Source organism: Atractosteus spatula, chromosome 11 (genome assembly GCF_055471065.1).
Source record: "Atractosteus spatula isolate fAtrSpa1 chromosome 11, fAtrSpa1.hap1, whole genome shotgun sequence".
Taxonomy (NCBI): domain Eukaryota; kingdom Metazoa; phylum Chordata; class Actinopteri; order Semionotiformes; family Lepisosteidae; genus Atractosteus; species Atractosteus spatula.
The window spans coordinates 34,207,312-34,224,975 of NC_142716.1; the positions used below are offsets into that span (position 1 = coordinate 34,207,312).

At 38.4% G+C, this 17,664-nt stretch overlaps 1 protein-coding gene across 5 annotated transcripts in view; it reads left to right on the top strand.

Annotated features, from left to right (window-relative positions):
• The first annotated feature begins 913 nt into the window (after positions 1-913).
• suco (SUN domain containing ossification factor) overlaps positions 914-17,664 on the top strand; it is a 41,633-nt gene continuing 24,882 nt past the window's right edge. For 3 of the 5 annotated variants that reach the window (XM_088926953.1, XM_088926954.1, XM_088926955.1), the window contains exons 1-7: positions 1,008-1,195; positions 1,481-1,597; positions 12,525-12,633; positions 13,550-13,669; positions 14,686-14,858; positions 16,617-16,757; positions 16,999-17,152. In XM_088926953.1, coding sequence (XP_088783079.1) covers positions 1,140-1,195; positions 1,481-1,597; positions 12,525-12,633; positions 13,550-13,669; positions 14,686-14,858; positions 16,617-16,757; positions 16,999-17,152 — 870 coding nt within the window. In that variant the 5' untranslated portion in view covers positions 1,008-1,139. Of the gene's footprint in view, positions 1,196-1,480; positions 1,598-12,524; positions 12,634-13,549; positions 13,670-14,685; positions 14,859-16,616; positions 16,758-16,998; positions 17,153-17,664 lie in introns of all 5 variants that reach the window. The other 2 variants (XM_088926956.1, XM_088926957.1) reach the window with 1 other exon arrangement.

The window sequence follows — 17,664 nt, forward strand, 5'->3', positions numbered from 1 at the left end:
TCTCCCAGTTTCTGGTGGAGTTTCTGGGAGTAGTAGTTTTTCTGTGCTTCGGGGGGGCAGAAATACTTCATATCCCAGTTCGCGTGAGCAGATGTTTTTCTCTTTGAAAAAAAACGATTTATAGATGTTTCTGCACCTCTGCCTTTCATGATGGCGTTGTTAAAAGTTACAAGGACCAATTTTGTAACGCCAGACATGTATTTTGTTGTTTTAAATGGTTGCTATCTCAAGTAATATAAATAATATACTGAGGGGTTTTTTTTGTGTGTGATGTAGAAAACTGACGTTTTCCCTGGCTTCCAGCCTCAGCCTGTTAACACAAGTGTCGCTTCTCTTCTAAAGTACGTAACTGCTAACTTCCATTCCTACCCATGTCGTTTCTCTGTTGTACTGAAACCACACGCTGATCTTTAGCTTTCTTTTAAATTCTGGAGAGATGGAAAAATGCTTCCATGTTTGCATCGAAATTCTCAGTTTGTAGGTTGTTGTCCTTGGTCTAAATTATTTTCAAAATGTATTTAATGCTCGGTTAACGGTTCTCTTTCCCTGTCCTCTGTATTTGTAGTGTGTAACTCTGACATACATAAGCAGGATTTGTGAAGCAATTTGGAGTGGTGGTATGTAAAAACACCTTTGTATTAGCAAACCTCCAGACAGCTGTCGAAAGAAGCAGGTCTTGACTCTCCTTTAATCGTGAAATCGTGAAATTCTCCGTACAGTCTGTTGCACAACTGTGCTTGTGCTTATTACAGTATTAATAAAAGGGGGGGGGGGGGGGAGAGAAAATTCGACGCGTCGCACGTCAGAAGTTCCAACTCAGCTCGAGGACAGGCGGAGGGGGTGGAGCTCTAACGGTCGCGTCACGAGATGGGGCGTGAATGCAGGCCGGGGGAATAAACCGTAGCAGCGCGAGAGGCAGGAGCAGCTTGAAGAGAGACCGAGAGGAGGGAGTGTAGGCAGGTGGGGGGTAGAGTTCACACGGTTATTACAGCCTGGCGTTTCTATTTATCCCCTCTCTCCCGTGTGTCCGTTCAGGTCTTCGAACAAATAGGCTTCCGAGGGGAGCGGAGTCGGTATTGCCTTGCCATTAAAACGAGGACACGAAGAAGAAAAGCGAGGATGTCCGTCCCCGTAGGAAGATGATGAAGGAGCTGCGCCGTGTGTTGGTGTGCCTTATTCTCGCTCTCCTGTGCCGGTGAGCTGGGGACATCTCGTTTCTTTACTGGGGCAAAACGGTTTTATAATAATGCTTGTTAATTAACCTATCCCCCCTGTCCTTCTCTGCCTCATCTGTAGACGTGTTTGAACAAAGACGGGTTCTGTGTTTCTGCCCGCCGTGTCAGTCGAGTGAAGGCCCTGGGTGCACTGGGTGGCGTGTAGCTAACAGGATGGATGTGGCTACCGCCAGCTGCCGGTATCGGGATATTGGCAGGGATTTAGTAATAATTTTGTTATAGTGCTGTTGTTTTTTTGTCCAAAGGAAGATTCGCGGTGTGGTATTCCTCGATGACATCAGAGGATGTTGTGAGCTGGACACCGCTTGCTGCGTTCTTGAAATTGACAGCCGCCTCCTGTCCGTCTTCCGTGTGCCTCTCGGGTTAGTCCGCAAATCACACGCATGGCCAAAAAAAAAAAGTCTGTTCAATTATTGATCGGCCCTGCCGTCGTCAGAGCGCTTGTTCCTGGGCTGTTTTGCTGGTCGCTTCCACGCGTCAGCCAGCGGTTGCCAACAGCTGATGTGAACAGGCGGTGTTGTGTTTGAAGAGGGCAATCAAGGCGGTGACGCAGGTGGGAATACCTGAGCGTAGGGTACTGGGACAGATTTTTAAAGATGCATTTTGCATAAAAACCTCCCCGGGTTTTCTGATGATCAGGAGGGCCGACAGCTGGCGGCTGCATGTGCAAGTTTTATTTTATACCTGCCAGACCATCTGGCAGAGGGGGTTTTCGAAAGGGCAAATGAAATTTGTGTTGTCCTTTCCCGTTTGCTGTTTTCAATAAGCATAAGTTAAAGTGTCGGAAATTTAAGAAGAGACGCAGTGAAACTGTGTGCCATCTGCTTGTGTTCTGACTTCGCTTGAATATGTGGATAAGGTTGAGGCTGATCGTGAAGTGAGCAACAGGTGTTCCTTGTTTCGTTGCTTATTGCAAAAGAGCTGCAGGGTTTCAAGTCATAGCCAGGACTTTATTGCGAAAAAATTGAGCTTTTTGTCCATTTTATACCGTTGAAGCAAACTTGGTTACAGAGCATGCTTGTACTTGCTTCTGGGTGAAACCGGAGACATTAAAAATAATTCTGATTGTGAAAAAATTCAATTGTTTTTCTGTGAATCTCAATCGGTTATCATAAAGCAGTTTTAGAAGACCTCCACACTGCACACTCCTAGTTTTTGTGCTACACAAGGATGAACTTGTGAAGGTATTTGTTGTGAACAGGAAAGTCGCAGGTGTTGAAGTAACACTTCAATTAAAGACTTAATTTTAGGAGCTTTTTATCATTAGTTGCCAGATAGACATGGAGCAGGTTGTCCTCTTTGTGTTCTGATTAATGATGGTAAAAAGAACGGTTAGCAAAAGATTAGTGCACCAGTGAAGCAGTTTTTGAGTATATAGGAATAATGTATTTTAAATCAAGAGCTGTGTATATTTCTAAGTATTATTTACCCTAGATTTATAGTAGAAAAACACCTACTGTATTGGAAAAGCAGCGATAACTGCCAGAATAGAAACAAAACTGCACCATTCATCCAATCTCTGCTTTAACCTAATTTTTCATGATTTTCATCAAATTATTTGAAAGCCATCTGCATTAAACATTTTAAACATGCTAATTTTTAAAATTATTTTTTTAAATTGAATATACTACCTCAAGTAATGCAGAGGTAATACTACAGTTAGGAAACAGCAGTTTTACAGGTTAAACTGTGTTAATGAATTATTCAGTGTGGTACAAAATAAAAAGATACTGTAGTGATCAATATCTCCACAGACAAGCCTCCCAATAATTCTTGTGCCCAAAATGCTTAAGTCTTTTTTATACTGTTTTCTTCCAATAGCAACACCACACATTCTTTTCCCCATATAATCAGTATAATATCTAAAACATTACAAGTGCCTGAGACAAATTTGAGCATTTCTGAGAGAATTTTTTCTAATGCTTCATTTTACTGGGGCAATATAGGTGCAAATCTATTTCAAATCACAGTTGAGCAGTTCAATGTATGATGTCCAACCTATGGTGTCTGGTTGCTTGATGCTAAAGTGCTAAATTAAGCGTATGTTTTGAGATGCGGTCCACAGTGTCCTCTTCCTACATTTTAGGTAGTGTCTTGGTTTATATATGCTGAGTTTAGTTTGCTTAAAAGGTTTGACAGACTGTGTAATCATGTTGTTAGAAGTGTTGGGTCATCAATACGTAAAACCTAGAAGCTGGCACTCAGCAGTCTTTGAGTAGGAAATTGTGCTTGTTCAGACATGTGGGCATCTCTGGATAATTCCACCTCCAAAACATTGCCTTTTCTGTAATCATCAAATTCCTGTATTGTTATGATATTTAATTCATACAAGCAAGTCTGATTTTTTTTTTCCTTTATAGTGAAATGCTTTGCAGAAACTTGCCGTCTCGCCTTGTTTTTCATTCAAATTTTGTGAATCTGTGAGTGGATTTTGCTGCAGTTGCGCTGCCTTTCATCTCTTGAACATGATATGGTTCAGCTCGTCTTCAGTTTTGTGATGTGCATTGATGATGGTATTCTTATCTCTGTGGCAGAAATGTGGGGGAATATACAATGTGGAAAACTGAACAATGAAAGACTTTAATTTATTGCCACTAACAGTTTCTGTGTAAATTGCAGTTTAAGGCTGATCTAGGGGAAGTAGTTTCAGTTGTTTCTGGAAATCTCAAGGGATAAGTTACGAAAAAGAGGAAAACATTGTAATTACAAATAAGAGTGTTTCACACTCGGGTTATACTGTCTCCAATGCCAATTATAACACCTTTGGAAAGTGGCAGTAAAGCACAACAAACGCCTGTGGTGAATGTTTTCAATAACAGGAGTGTGAGGTATGTTGCTTTGGGGCCACAGGAAAAGGGAAGGCTGTGTGCAGTGACTGTACAACTGTAATCGTGTCTGTAAAGTACCATGGGCTCTGCGTGGTAGAACCTAAATATTACTATAGCTAGAAGAAGTCAGAGTTTATATGAAAGGCCCCCATTCATTTTTATTCTCATGTAGTTCATGAAGAAGGTCTTTTTAAATTTTGTATTTGAACCAGTAAGAAAAGAACTTCATTTAAGCATGGTCATTTCAAGCTTGCCCATATAAGCCTTATTTGTTTTCAGAGGCAAAGCACATCAAGAATTCTATGGCTGTTTGTTTCTCCACAGCATGTGAAACAGTTTGGTAATTCAAACTGTTACTTTATACTTTCTGTGAAGCATTTGCACATTTGCCTGAAGGCAATTGCAGTTTTTAGACAAACTAGGGGAAGGGATGTCAGAGCAACTATCTGATTATCTGCATGCTCTTTTTTTAACATGAGTCACATGATATTGGAGCTTGGCAGCTGTTTTCTGTATGATATCAGTTGCTCAATTGATTCTTGAAGTTCCAGGATGATGTTTTATAGAAGCCCCTTGTATGCTTTCCTGGTTAAACAAGCTGGTGAATAAAAAAAAAATTGTAGTCTTCTAGGAGATGCTGACAGTCTCTGGCTTGTGCTGAAAAATGCCATCACCTAGAAATGTCAGGCACTTGACTGGTGGGTGTGTGTTAAAGCTGCGCTTTGATTCGCACTTTGTATGAACAAACAAGCCAGCATTCACTGGATCTTAGAAGAGGGAGGGAGGCAGCCTGTGGGAATGTGTGACCCTGACATAATGGTTGTGAGCTGCCTTGATCAAAAGACTGAGCACCTTTAAGCATGCTGTGGCAGTTACTGTTCAGTAAAGATCCAAACTCTTTTGTAAAGAAATAGCAGTTTGATTAGATGCACCTTTCAGTCTTTTCAACATGTAACAACACAAATTAATATTTTTATTAAGCTTCCAAGAGTGGATACCTGTTCTGGTTATGAGATTACTTTTGAACTTGCGTAATGGTGGAGAGCAGGTATCTTAGCCACTTTACTGTATTTGCTGTTTTTCTCTTTGCAGACGATTGCAAGACATTGAAATAGGGTCCCTGCATAATCCGAGACGGCTGTCTGACTGCTGTTTTGCTTTCTTGTTAGTCTCTGACCACAAGCTGCTGCTGTGCAGAATGTCCTTGGTCCATTAGTTATATGCTTGGAGCTGGCACAACTGACATGTTGAAGTGAGGTTCTGTTTAAGCAAAGATTTGTTTGTACTGCTGGTTTGGCTTGCATGTTGTAGCTGTAGTTTTTATGCCTACAATGGGTCATTGGCTGGCTGGCCACATGCTCCATAATGCTCATTGTTGACTGTGGTTACTGCTGCCTGGCCAGTGAGCTCTAACTTTTGTTATAAGGTGAATGTACAGTAAGTGGGTAAGAACATGCCTGGAAGCCTCCAACCAAGAAAAGCCGCAGCTTGTATTTTTCTAGTGTTCAGCAAGAGATGGTGGGAAAAGACAACAAAGATGTTCTTGAAACTTGCATTTGATTGTTATAAAAGATTTTATATTGAAAGGCTTGGTATGACGGTACTCTTTTTAAAATTAAAGCATATGAACATTTGCCAGCTGGAGACTAACAGACTGATCTTTGAGAGTAAACCGCTATTTTTTCAAGTCATCTTACAATCCTAGTCATTGACAAATCTAGTGACTGTGATAAATTAAGTATGTATTTATGATAGAAGTTCACAACCATACAGCTCCAAGCAGATGCCTTTAAAAAAATAAACAGAAGTTGGTGAGCACCTACACAATTACAAAGTTTTGGCCAGCTATACTTTATTTAAAAATAAAAAAATATAAAGAATGGTGTACAAATTACTCTTCAGTTTGCTTTTTATATTCAGTGTTGAGACTTGGAGTTTTCCTCCTTTTAAAGAGGTAATGAATGGGGAAAAAATAAACCGGTACCCACCATAATATAACCACATTTCTGTTTCTCTTATGAGATGTGGTTTAGATCCAAAGGTCTTGTCTGACTGGACAGAATGTGCATCTCCTCGATTAGGGTGTTTGATTTGTTCATTCTGCTGTTCTGGAGAAACACAATGCTGACCAAATAGCTTTCAAATCACATTAGATCACATGATTAGTTGAGCAGTCCTGGAGCTGTATTTAATCTATTTTGATCTTTATCAGTGTCTTTTATTCATTCCCCCTCTCCCAGTTCTAACATAGTTTCACTGCTGAACCAGAAACAGTTACAGTGGTACAGTGCATTTCATAGTCACTTTGCAAAACATCTGAAGTCTGTGCTTTTGCTCTCTAGACCAAATCAGTTTGTATGGGTCAGTGCACACCAGATGCACTCCATTACTTGTAATTTAATTGATTCTCTTGTTACTAAGGAGTCACACCTTCCTGTCCCAATATTTATATTCTCTTTAAAATGGTATTCACAAATGTTTAAATTAAATAAACACATTGACTTGTCCCTTATGGAGGATGTTGTATTTTGAGTTTGAGTGTTTAGTCAAGGGGAAGTAGCAGTAGCAGTTCAAGACCTTATATAAGAACTTTTGAGGTATAATGCCTGCATTCCTGATGACCGATCAGGTGCCTGATTAGCAGTTGTGCGTGCGATGTAAATAAAGGCAGACATCTCACCTTTGCAGATCAATTTATGACACAGCAGGGATTCCAGGAGCAAATTCTTGGTCATACCTGGAATCTACATGAGTGATTTATCTGAAGTTGCCTCCGTAATGTGAACTTCTGTTTTTTACATATATTGTCTAATAGGAGAAAATAATGGAAATCTCTAAATGGGTGCTGGCAGCCCTGTTTTTTCTGAATTTCCTCAGTATAATAGTTATTTGGAGAAAGAGCACTTTCAATGTAAAATTTTCTTCAATACCAAGTATCTGATTATATTTCTTCTTTCTGTTTCTGAAATGTTAAGAAGACTCCCAGATATCTCAGCCAGTAAAGCCTCTGTGGTAACTGGTTCGTGAATGGGCACATCATTAACCCACTGGGACTGTGACTCCCAAGGAGCTGCTGTCTGTGAGGGTGGTGCGTCTCCTCTGAAAAGCACTGATTCCTTATGTACTGTACAAGCTGTGGTGCCTGTGACGTAAAAGATAAATAGCTTCAGGTGGGTCACAGGAGTCTGCTTTCACTTTTCATTCGGTTCATACGGTTGCAGGGTTTGTGGCTACAAGCCGAGATGTGAACGAGGTGAAATCGAGTAACGACAACAGATAAAAGTAACAATTCAATATTAATATAATAGAAATTAAAGCACAAAAGGCATAATTCTAAATTAAATTATCAAATAAGTGTCCAATGGGCCATGTCTAGCATCTGCAGCTTTCTTTTCTGCCCATATGCACCCTTCTAAAACTATGCATAATCAAAGAAAGGGGAAATGTATTGCAAAAAAAGAGCGAGAGGAACATATACGAGTGGGGGAAAAATACCCATGAACACTAAAAATACCACCCCTTGACCACCACAGCACCTGGGAAAAAAAAAAGAGGCCTGTGGTATAAAATAACTTGGGTCCGTTGCCCTGTGCTGACACGAGTAGAATTCTACTGATGAATTTTGCAGAGGTTTTAGAACTGTCAAGGATATTATGTAAAAAAGAGTGGCTTTCAGATCTTGTAAAATGAGAGCCCCAATCCAGTTAGTCAAAAAACACCTCCATCTAAAGATTGGCAATGCCTTGAAGTCACAGATCAATTAATCAGATCATTTGATTTAGGGAATTAAGTCTGTCTAGGTTTTTGATCCAGATGATCCCTAAAAATCCTTAACAAATCACCTGCTTGGTGGATCATATGTTTATTTGCATATTGATTATTTAATGGTTACCTTCAGTAAATAAAATATATAGTTTACAAGCTTTCTAAGAGCCAGGCTGAAGCCCTGCTTTAACATATTTGTTTCTTCCGTTAAGTGCTCTTAAATGTAATACCTACACTGCTGGTGTGACCCATTTTTTAGGTCAAAGAATATTATTGATTTTTTTTCTATGTAAGCCTTAGTAGAGAGCCTTTTTGGAAGCTTTTTCTAGAAGTCAGTTTTCAAAGCATAGTCATCTATGTTTTAATTGATTGAAAATTAGCAAAATAATAACACAGGAAGAGTTTAGTAATAACTTTTACTTTTGAATGATTTATTGTGCCATGTCTGAGTTTGATGGTGTTTTTGTCTATGGTTAGTCAGACCCACAAAATATAAGTCTGCTGAAGCAATAAAAATAGTTAATTATATACGTTAAAAAAAATAGAATTGCCATTTGTTGATACACCCACCCACTGAGTTTGAAATTGGGTTACAGCAGAACCCCTTGCCATCGTTATCTATCCCCAGAGTCGATGGAAGTAGGGGGATTAGCTGGGATGAGCTGGCTTTACTTCTTTTTTGCATGCAGAATGCTGACGGATAAGGCTGCTGTGTTCCTGACCCAAACAAGTGTCGGAATGTGTTTGTCTGAGCTACTGCCCTCGTGCTGCCACTGTCCCACTTACTGGGCTTCTCTGTCTGTCTGGATGACACAGCCCCTGGCCACGTGGAAGTATGTCTTTTGGCTTCAGTGTCTGGTCATGCCAGAAAAAACCTCCCTATTTTTCATCATGAATTTGCCTGTGATGTTAAGGTCTATATTGTGAGTCTAAATAAAGATGACGTACTGTTGACGTTTTTTTTAAAGCTTGGTATTCTTGCTCGTAATCTGTAAAAAGTTGAGGTTGTTTACACTGAGCTGTACTGGACCTGTGAAAGCTGGATGGGAACTTTTTTTGTCAAATCAATGTCTTCAGTTAATTTAATTAAAATCAGCGGTAATGATATTAATGTTTTTACTTCACATATAAATACATGCACTTGCATGTAAGTCTTAGAAACTGTATAATTTTAAGAGCATCTCTATAAAAACATTGGTCTTTACAGGATGTTTTAGATGTCTGACAGTGGCTTTGATACCCCTTTTCTCTAATATCTATTACTTTAGAGAGAAGCCGTACCCCAATACATGCACAGTCCTTTGTCTAATTTAGTATACCTTAGTAATTTAGTATACTATGAGTTACCAGTTGTCTTTAACTAATTACTAAAAGGCTCTGTTCTTCACTTCTTTTTAGTAAGCGGGTATTTTAAACTATACATGTTTTAGCATGCTGCCTAATCCTAGAGAGTTATCTTCTTACTGTTAGAGGTTAAACCTTGCTTTGTAATTTAAGGAAAAATAATATGGCCTTCTACAAATCTGAATATAAGGTAAGCAAAATGAGTTTTTTAAGGGTAACTTGGTAACTTGTTCATAATGCATTCATTCATGTGCAATTGTTATTAGTAACGTTAGAAATTTCAGGCTTCTCACAATTTGGTTGTATATTCTTTATCATGGTGTGTTAATTTCATTCTTGGACTCCGTGCACAGTCATAACCCTGTCACCCTAAAACTAACAAAAAATATGGAAAGTTTTGCAGGAACCCTTGGCTCTACTGAAGTAGAGCACTGGATTTTCACTTCAGGCAGTTGCAAAAAATATTGTTTCTGTGAGGAAGATGAGAACTAGGAATTGTAAATATGTTATTCTGCAATGGGAGATGTAGTGAAGCAGGAAATTAGAAATTGGATCTGCTCTGTTAGGCCCCTGTTTCATGTTCACAGAAATATGCATCTATTGTCTGCTGATAACACTGCAAGCTGGCAGGTCACAGGTGGTGCTGTAGCTCAGCAAACTGAGGATGTTCTGTATGACTCAGGACTGTCAGTCTATGGTAATGCTCAGCCAGTTTTTGTAACCATTATTTTGGGACTGTTTGTCAGCTAACAACAAAGCTCAGACTTGACAATGTGATGTGCATTTAAGGTGCATTCAGTGTTTCTAACGAGTATGGTTGTGATAAAGCAGCTGGGGGTCTTGAATGGCTCAATATGTAGGTGCATACAGTTTGCCAAAATTGCGAATTTGAATTGGGAGTCCAGTGGAATGGATGCCTTAAATACAATCCAAGTTAATTGAAGTATGTTGTTAAAAATGACCATTTGAACTTTCTGTAAATGGGATCTCTTAGCAGCTTCCTCTACAGTTGCCTTTAACCTTTCTGTACAATGCTATTTTCCCTATTTGTACACTACAGGCAAGTGCAGGGACACTGTAGTAAAGTACAATGGACAGAATACTTTTGTATTTCGCATCTTTTATTTGTAGAGTATCTTGAGGTTCAGTTAGCCTCTTTGCATAACAGACCACATACCTCTGGAAGGCCTTTTAAGATCCTACAGTACTTTGAAATCGCCATAGTAAACAGGCAGCTGGTTGTTTGCAACACAGCTTAGAATTTGAGATCAGGCCTATAGACGTTTTAACTTGGATCAGATGAATTGCTTTCTTTAAAAGAAGGAGTTTTTTTACTAAGGGTATGAAATGCCTCTATGATGAGGCTAATAATCCTTTTTTTGCTCAGATCTGCAAGATTTATTAAAATGGTTTAACGAAGGCATTAACGGGATTTGAGATTTCCCCCCTCAGAGTACTTCCTATCTTATACAAAGGATTTCTTTTGGTTAGTCATTAATGCATACTGGAGTTGAAACTTGCACATTATGAAAGATCAATTTTTGTATCAAAGCCTGACACCGGGTGGAATGTAGAAAGGTCTAGATGTGCGTGCTTGGTGCCTATTGCATGTAGGTGAGAATTGCATTTGCAGCTGTTCCTCACAGTCAGGTTCTTGTCAGGGATTGTGCCTGGGGTAGGATTAGGATGTTGTTGTCCCAAGTTTGAATGTCACCCAGTTGCATGCGAAGAACAAATGTGATACTTGCGTTTGTTTGTGAACCTTAGATGAGGTTTACAAGTGCAAATACAGAATGTTAGCAATGTCATTTGTCAGCTGTTAACAGTGACTTAAATAGCCAATCATTTTCATATTGAATTTTTGTGCTGTAGTCACTGCAGTCTGAAAACTTCAAAGTGTGATGTAAGAGGTCCTTAATGGATGTGGCATGTCCCTCACAGAGTTTCTCTGGAGTAGTTTGCTGATTTTTGAAACGGACAATGGTTGTTGAGTCTTATTCGCCTCCCAACTTCTCATTGACGACCACTTTCAATGGTGTCAATAGCAATCAAAGATTCGGGAGATATTGTTTGAGGCCAGGCTTGTCATATCTTTTGCTGTTTTTTGTGATCATTAAACAATTAATTACTTTATTACTTGTTATTCTGAAGACACTAATTGATGTTTAATCTGTTGTTTCAGAATTAAACTGTTCAGTCAACAAAGCTATCTGATCACTGTTTAAAGTGTACATAATATTGATGTAAAACAGACTTGCACTTTCATTGAGCATTGGTTTATATCCAGTACACACCAATGTATATTGTCACAACTCATTAAGTGTGAGCCTTTGTTTTTGTCTTGAGGTGCAAGAGAAACATTAATACAAAGCATTCCAAGTCCCTGCATGTTTTGTTAGTCTCTTAGACTCTTCTTAGTTGTTTAACTCTTCAGGTAATTCTCTGTGGCTTTGTCTGGATTTATGTTGGTACTTTATGGTCTGAACTGTATGGTGGTTTTGCGCTATAACCTGTAAACAAACTGTCTCTGAGTGATTCAACGTACTTTGGTGATCAACCTTTTCTACAGGTTTGCTTAAAAAACTGAACCTCTTTTGGAGTGTTACTGAAATTTCATTATTATTACTAATAACATCATATCTGCATTGTCAGTTTTTCAGTTTCTTTATAAGACTTCAAGTTGCCGCTTTCAGAAAGTAGCTTCGTCCACCCACAGCTTAACTATGAGCAGTTGTCCTCCTTCCATCTTAGTGCTCAGTAAGCAGCTGGCATTGTGCAGTTTTTATTGGAACATTCTGGGCACTGATGCTATTTAAAACATTGTGTTGGGACTAAGAGAGAGAGACAGCTCTGACACTGGAGTCACTTATTACACATCCATGCAAATATTAGGCCAGCATGGCTTAGCTGTATAGGCAGCCTGGCAACACTAACTACTTCCACATCACTTAAACTTTAAACCTACTGATTAGATAAAGGATTGAACCATAGAAGGTTTCTAATCATCTTTATGTGAGGTCATTTATTTTACTATGGTTTAAAAAGCTAAATTGGTATTAAGATCTGATTTAAAAGTCTTTAAAAACATGTAACTTAGTTTGACAATGATAATAGGTAATTCCCAAAGAAAATCTGTTTGTGTTCTTGCAAATGTAGGTTTCAGTGTTTGGTGCTTTCAGTTGAAAGTGGGCAGTGGGTTACCTTAAAAGCCTTTAAAGAGAGGTGTGGATTATTTAAACATGTGTTCAGAAACTGATCTTTAGCACCTTCTGCTTGCTTGTCTGTGTGGCCATTCTGTGACAAAATTGGAAATGCAGGATTCTTACAAATACACCTCTATGCTCCTGTGCAGGTACCCCAGTCGTCATGTGTGTTGTTTGGAAGAGAGCTCTACAGGCCCAGCACAGCTTGCACAGGATAGCAGTGCTCAGGCAACGCAGGAAAAGAAAACGGACAGAAAGGTAGCTTTTACTGCATCATTTTTAACTTCTAGATCTGTTCACTCTAAAGGATTTACTTTCACAATAATAAGTATTTAACATCTGTCTAGTTTTCTGTGCAGTCCAAGGATCAAGCTTATGTCTGAGCCTTTTAATTTATTTTGCCTTTTCTAATGTATGCTGTGCTTCCTTGCATTACACCCCCCATAAATTATAAGTAGTTGTACTGTAACATTTTAAAATACAGATGTTTTAATCGAATGGTTTGTCACCTAAAAACACATTATCCTGTGATAGAGGTATGTAACATGCATATTTTATTAAACATTTTGATAAATGAAGCTTATCAAAATTTGCAAAATGATGGCAAATATTTAAGCATCTATTAATACAAGTTAATATTCAAAGCAAAAGTATATAATGCTCAGTCTTTTATCTTACCTCCATTAATAACATGGAGGCCTTCTTCAGAAATGTCTGAATTAGTGCAGTTAATCCAAGGCAGAATACTAAGCATTATATATGGCCTGTTTGATAGTGTAGCAGCTGTGCAATATATAACGCGCATCTTCATAAGGGTTAAGTCATTAAATAAACCGTAGTGAAATATAATTTGCCATATAATTCACTGTTAACAATAAAATAATTTCTTCATTGTGTTCATTGGTATATTATGTATTTAATTAGGTGATCTAGCAGTGAAAACTCTAGAAAGTTTTGTGGTAGCACATAGACAAAGCAAGCTTTTCTAAATGTCTTAAAAGAAATGAGCCTGTTCTTTTCAAAGTTTAAAACAGATTTATGAAAGTCACTGAAGATTTGATAGCTATTAAAATGTATGGCAAAACAAGGAAAAATGTAGCCACTGGAATGTGTGGAGATCTGTTATTTATGAGTGGGTACGTTTTTTTCATCTTTTTTTTTTTTAAACCTGCAGGATGAAGAGAAATGGTCCTTGAATATCCAGTCATCTTACGATTATGGACTGGAGGCTGAAAAAGCTTTTCAAGATGAAATATTAAGAGAGGACTGTGGCAAAGAAAAAGAACACGATCAGGTTAAAAATCTTTCAGCTAAGCCTTTATAATGTTAAAGAATGTATCTAACTCCTTAGAATGTTTTCCTCCTGAATACAGTGTGTAGTACAGAGCACAGTAGCTTCCCATTGAGAGGTACTGTATGGGCGATTTGTGCTTTAAGTATTTTACCTTCTGTAACATCTAAAGTCAGCTAGTCTAGTGTTCTACACTGCTTGGAGCTGCTGAAATTGACAAACATATTGTTCAAGATTCTATTTTCTAGCCTATCAAATGAACATTGGTAGGTATAAAGTTTTCTTATTTATTATTGGAACATTGAAGTCTTTTGTCTGTTTTTCTGCACGAAGGGATATATTGCAATGTTATGAAAGGAAAGATGAGCATTTTACTGTTTGAGACAGAATTGGTCAGAGAAGGAAGTTTCATAGGAAGCAGGGAGAGCTTTACGTTGAACCAAGTGATTAAAAGTCTTAAAGTGAACATGGTGCTTAAACCATTGTTAGTTTTGAGCACTAATAAAGAAAAAATTATTAATTTTTTATATGCACAAAAATATTAGTCTTGTTCACATACATTCATTTGTAATAAATGTTAAAAGATGTGTATATAGCATTCCTTTACTGATTACACAGCAGTAGTATAAGGTTGGTGACAACCATGTGCAGTATACTGACAGGGGACAGTATTTTTTTCTGGACAGGCTCTTAAATATTGTTTAAATGAAATGTTGCTTGAGAGCAGAATGTTCAAATGACCTAGGCAGCAGAAGTTAAAACCACAGGTTTTCAGGTTCCAAAAAATCAAATTGTTGGCAAAGCTGTAATTGAAGATATTATTTTATCTAAATCTCATAACATAATTCCGAACCAACATTAATATGGTGAACAAGACGTTTTGACAGTACTGGAGACAGTTGTTGGCATTTGTTCTATTTGGTTTGTATAATTTTAGTTTTGAAACTACCATGTATGAAAAAGGTAAAAATGCTGGAGAAACCAATGATAAATCTACTGTCTCCTTATATTTTGGACAGACTGTGAAAACAGATGAACCCAGTGGGTTAGCTGAGCCAGAGCCAGTGTCTGAGACAGTGCCAGAGCATGAGACTTCTCTCAGCCTGGATGATACCCCTTCCTCTGCCTCTGCTACTACTGAGAACATCTCCAGCACACCTACCTCACAGACCCCTCCTGTCACACAGTCAAGGTGAGAGCTCCTGTTCCTTGCTACTGTGCACAAGACCAGTTAGACAGGTATTTGATGTTTTTGTAATAGTTTTGCCCAGAGGAATCTTTCACGTATCATGTAAGAAGTGAATGATGTGTGGGTTTGATGAGCTTCAGTGTAAGCTAAGTGATATGATCGATTAAATCTGAAAGTTGAGAGACTGGGACCTGGTTGCAATAGTAGAGCTATTTGGACACGGTTTTAATGTTGGAATATGGAATGCATTTTCTTGTTTTCAGTACAGCAGCCAGGTGATCTGTGACCAGAATCTGAGATCAAACCTTTGGTCTTAAAATGTGGATACAGATGAGAGAATTGCTGTTGCAGCAAATCTTAAATATTAACATAAAGGTCTTGCCGTAGATGATTATCAATAAATATGGGGTTGTCACATCTATTTAATCAAATGTCACAATACTTGACACCCCATTTTAAATAAATGTATAAACATTAAGATGTCTAAAATATATAGTTAATACAATCAAATATAGGCTTGATACTCTTTTTAATGTACACAAAATAATATGTAAAAAGTATTCACAATTTAAAGGTTTTGTATTGTTTAAAGCAACTTTGACATTTGCCTTCTATCTCTGACTGGAGTTTTGGAAAATCTTTTTAAATTGGTAACCGTGGATTAATTTCCTGTATTTTGTATTAATGGCAAACATAAAGCTGTTTTAAATTGGGGAATTTGGTTACAACAGGAGAGATGCCTTTTAAACCTTTCAAAAGGGGAGTGTACTAAGGCTGCATTAGTTTTTTAAGGGTGAAGAACATGTTTCATAAGAAGTCGCATCTGGATAGTTTAACAAATTAAAATAATCAAATCAGTGACCTCAGATTAAAAGATTTGGTGTTTTATTACAATTTAATATTGCAGTGTTTTGAGCACTACAAATATAAGTGTAGAAGAGGAGTAAAGAGAATGCAGTTTTTTTTTTAAAGGAATTTCACCTTCTGGTTACGTGATTCAGAGTCCTGTGACTGCATCTTGAAAATGTACAGCCTGTCAAAATGAACCCATGGTTACGAAGTAGATTAGCTCTTGGAAGAGCAGAAATCAATACAGTATAATCTACTTTCAAAGCTTAATTTCAAACAGTTATGTTTGAATTTTATGGTAAGAAGTACCATTATCTAATTTTAGCACTCCTGAATCTGTGGGCATGTTTGATGTTTAAGATTGGTCAGACAGTTTTAGCTCAAATTACTTCATTTTAAAATGGCAATGACAGTAGGGCACTTTTTGAATGTAGATTCTTTCGTTATGTGAAATAATATTGATGACATTTCTGAGATCTTTTAATACTGCTAAACCACCCTCCACAGACTGGTGTTCATTTTCTGTCGCTGCTGGGATGCAGTAGTCTCCAGGATACCTGCCCAGGTCTCCTGTTTTGGAATGTCCCCTTCATTAAATGTGCAGACACCAACAGAAATCCCACTTGGAGAAAGTCATCTGTCTTTCTCTGTGTGACTTATTATGCCACTCAGAATTTATACCCTTTTTTTAAGCATTACCTTATTGAATTCAGCCTCAATTCTGGAAACTCTTCCTTACTCAGAAAAATTCTTTGAGAAGTACAGTTCACCTAAGCATGGCCCAAAACTGATATTTTTTTACCATTAAGGTGACCCATCTGCACATGAGTCCCCTTACCTTTCTCCTTCCTCTATCTTCCTGTCCAGCAAGGTCACCAAGGTAAACAGCATATTATCATTTCTTTCCCTCAGTGCAATAGAGGTTCCCAGTGCTGATACCCATGTAGGCAGCTCTTATGATGCTGAGCAGTCAGCTGCTGACTGTGAGGCTGGAGGGACTCCTGTGGCGTCCCCTCCCAGCGAGTCCCCTCCTTTTGACAGATCGCTTGACAGGTGAGTACTGAAGTTGGCCTGTGAGCCACAATGACCAAAATCCACAGGGACCAAGGTAACAACAACGTCTTTGCTATGCTGAGCAACACTCCACTTGCCTTGCCTATTTTGCTGTCGTCTTCGCCAAAAGAGAAAATGTTGACTAGGTTCAGTGCAGAATGCCTTCTTTTGTTTTTCGTGCAAACAGCTCACCTAGTGTAATGTACTTCTCTTCCTCTCCCCATCCTGTTCTTCCCTACAGTCTGGCTGTGGAGCACATAGAGAATATTTCCAGTACCCACGGAAGAGGCAAAGGGACCAAAACTGACCTGGACTCCCCTTTGACACCAGTGGCTAAGGACAAGCCAGAGCTGGACCAGAGTGGTGGGAACACATCTCATGTGCAGAAGGGAGAGGTGAGCCACTATGGAGCTTCCAGTTCCAGTTGTTAGGCTCAGCGAGGTTTTTAGATCAAAAATTTGAAAAGGGCAATTAACCAGAGTACAGAAAATAATATACTGCTTAAAAGGCTTTTTCCAGGTATTTGTGTAGACCATTAATATAACTTCTGTAACAATCTGAAAACGTGTAAAAGCTTAGGTTTTTAAAAATGTATGAAATGGGCAAGATCTGTCTTTCTTTTAGTGCTTTTTGAGCTGCAGTGGCAATGCATAACCCTTTTTTGGAAAAACGTGAGGCTTTTGATCTCCTTGTAACCCTGAAAGAAGGACAGACAAGAAAAATAGTTCTTGTTTTGAGCTTTGTGAAAGGATGCAGATTAGTCGATTATTGTGGACTTTGCACAGTAATCTCTAAGTAAGAACTGCTTTTAGTATTAAGGCATCAAAGAAATGTGTGCATGCATCATCTCTTGGTTGTTTTGCAACACTTAATGTTTTCTTTAATTGTTTTGTGTGGATAAAATTGA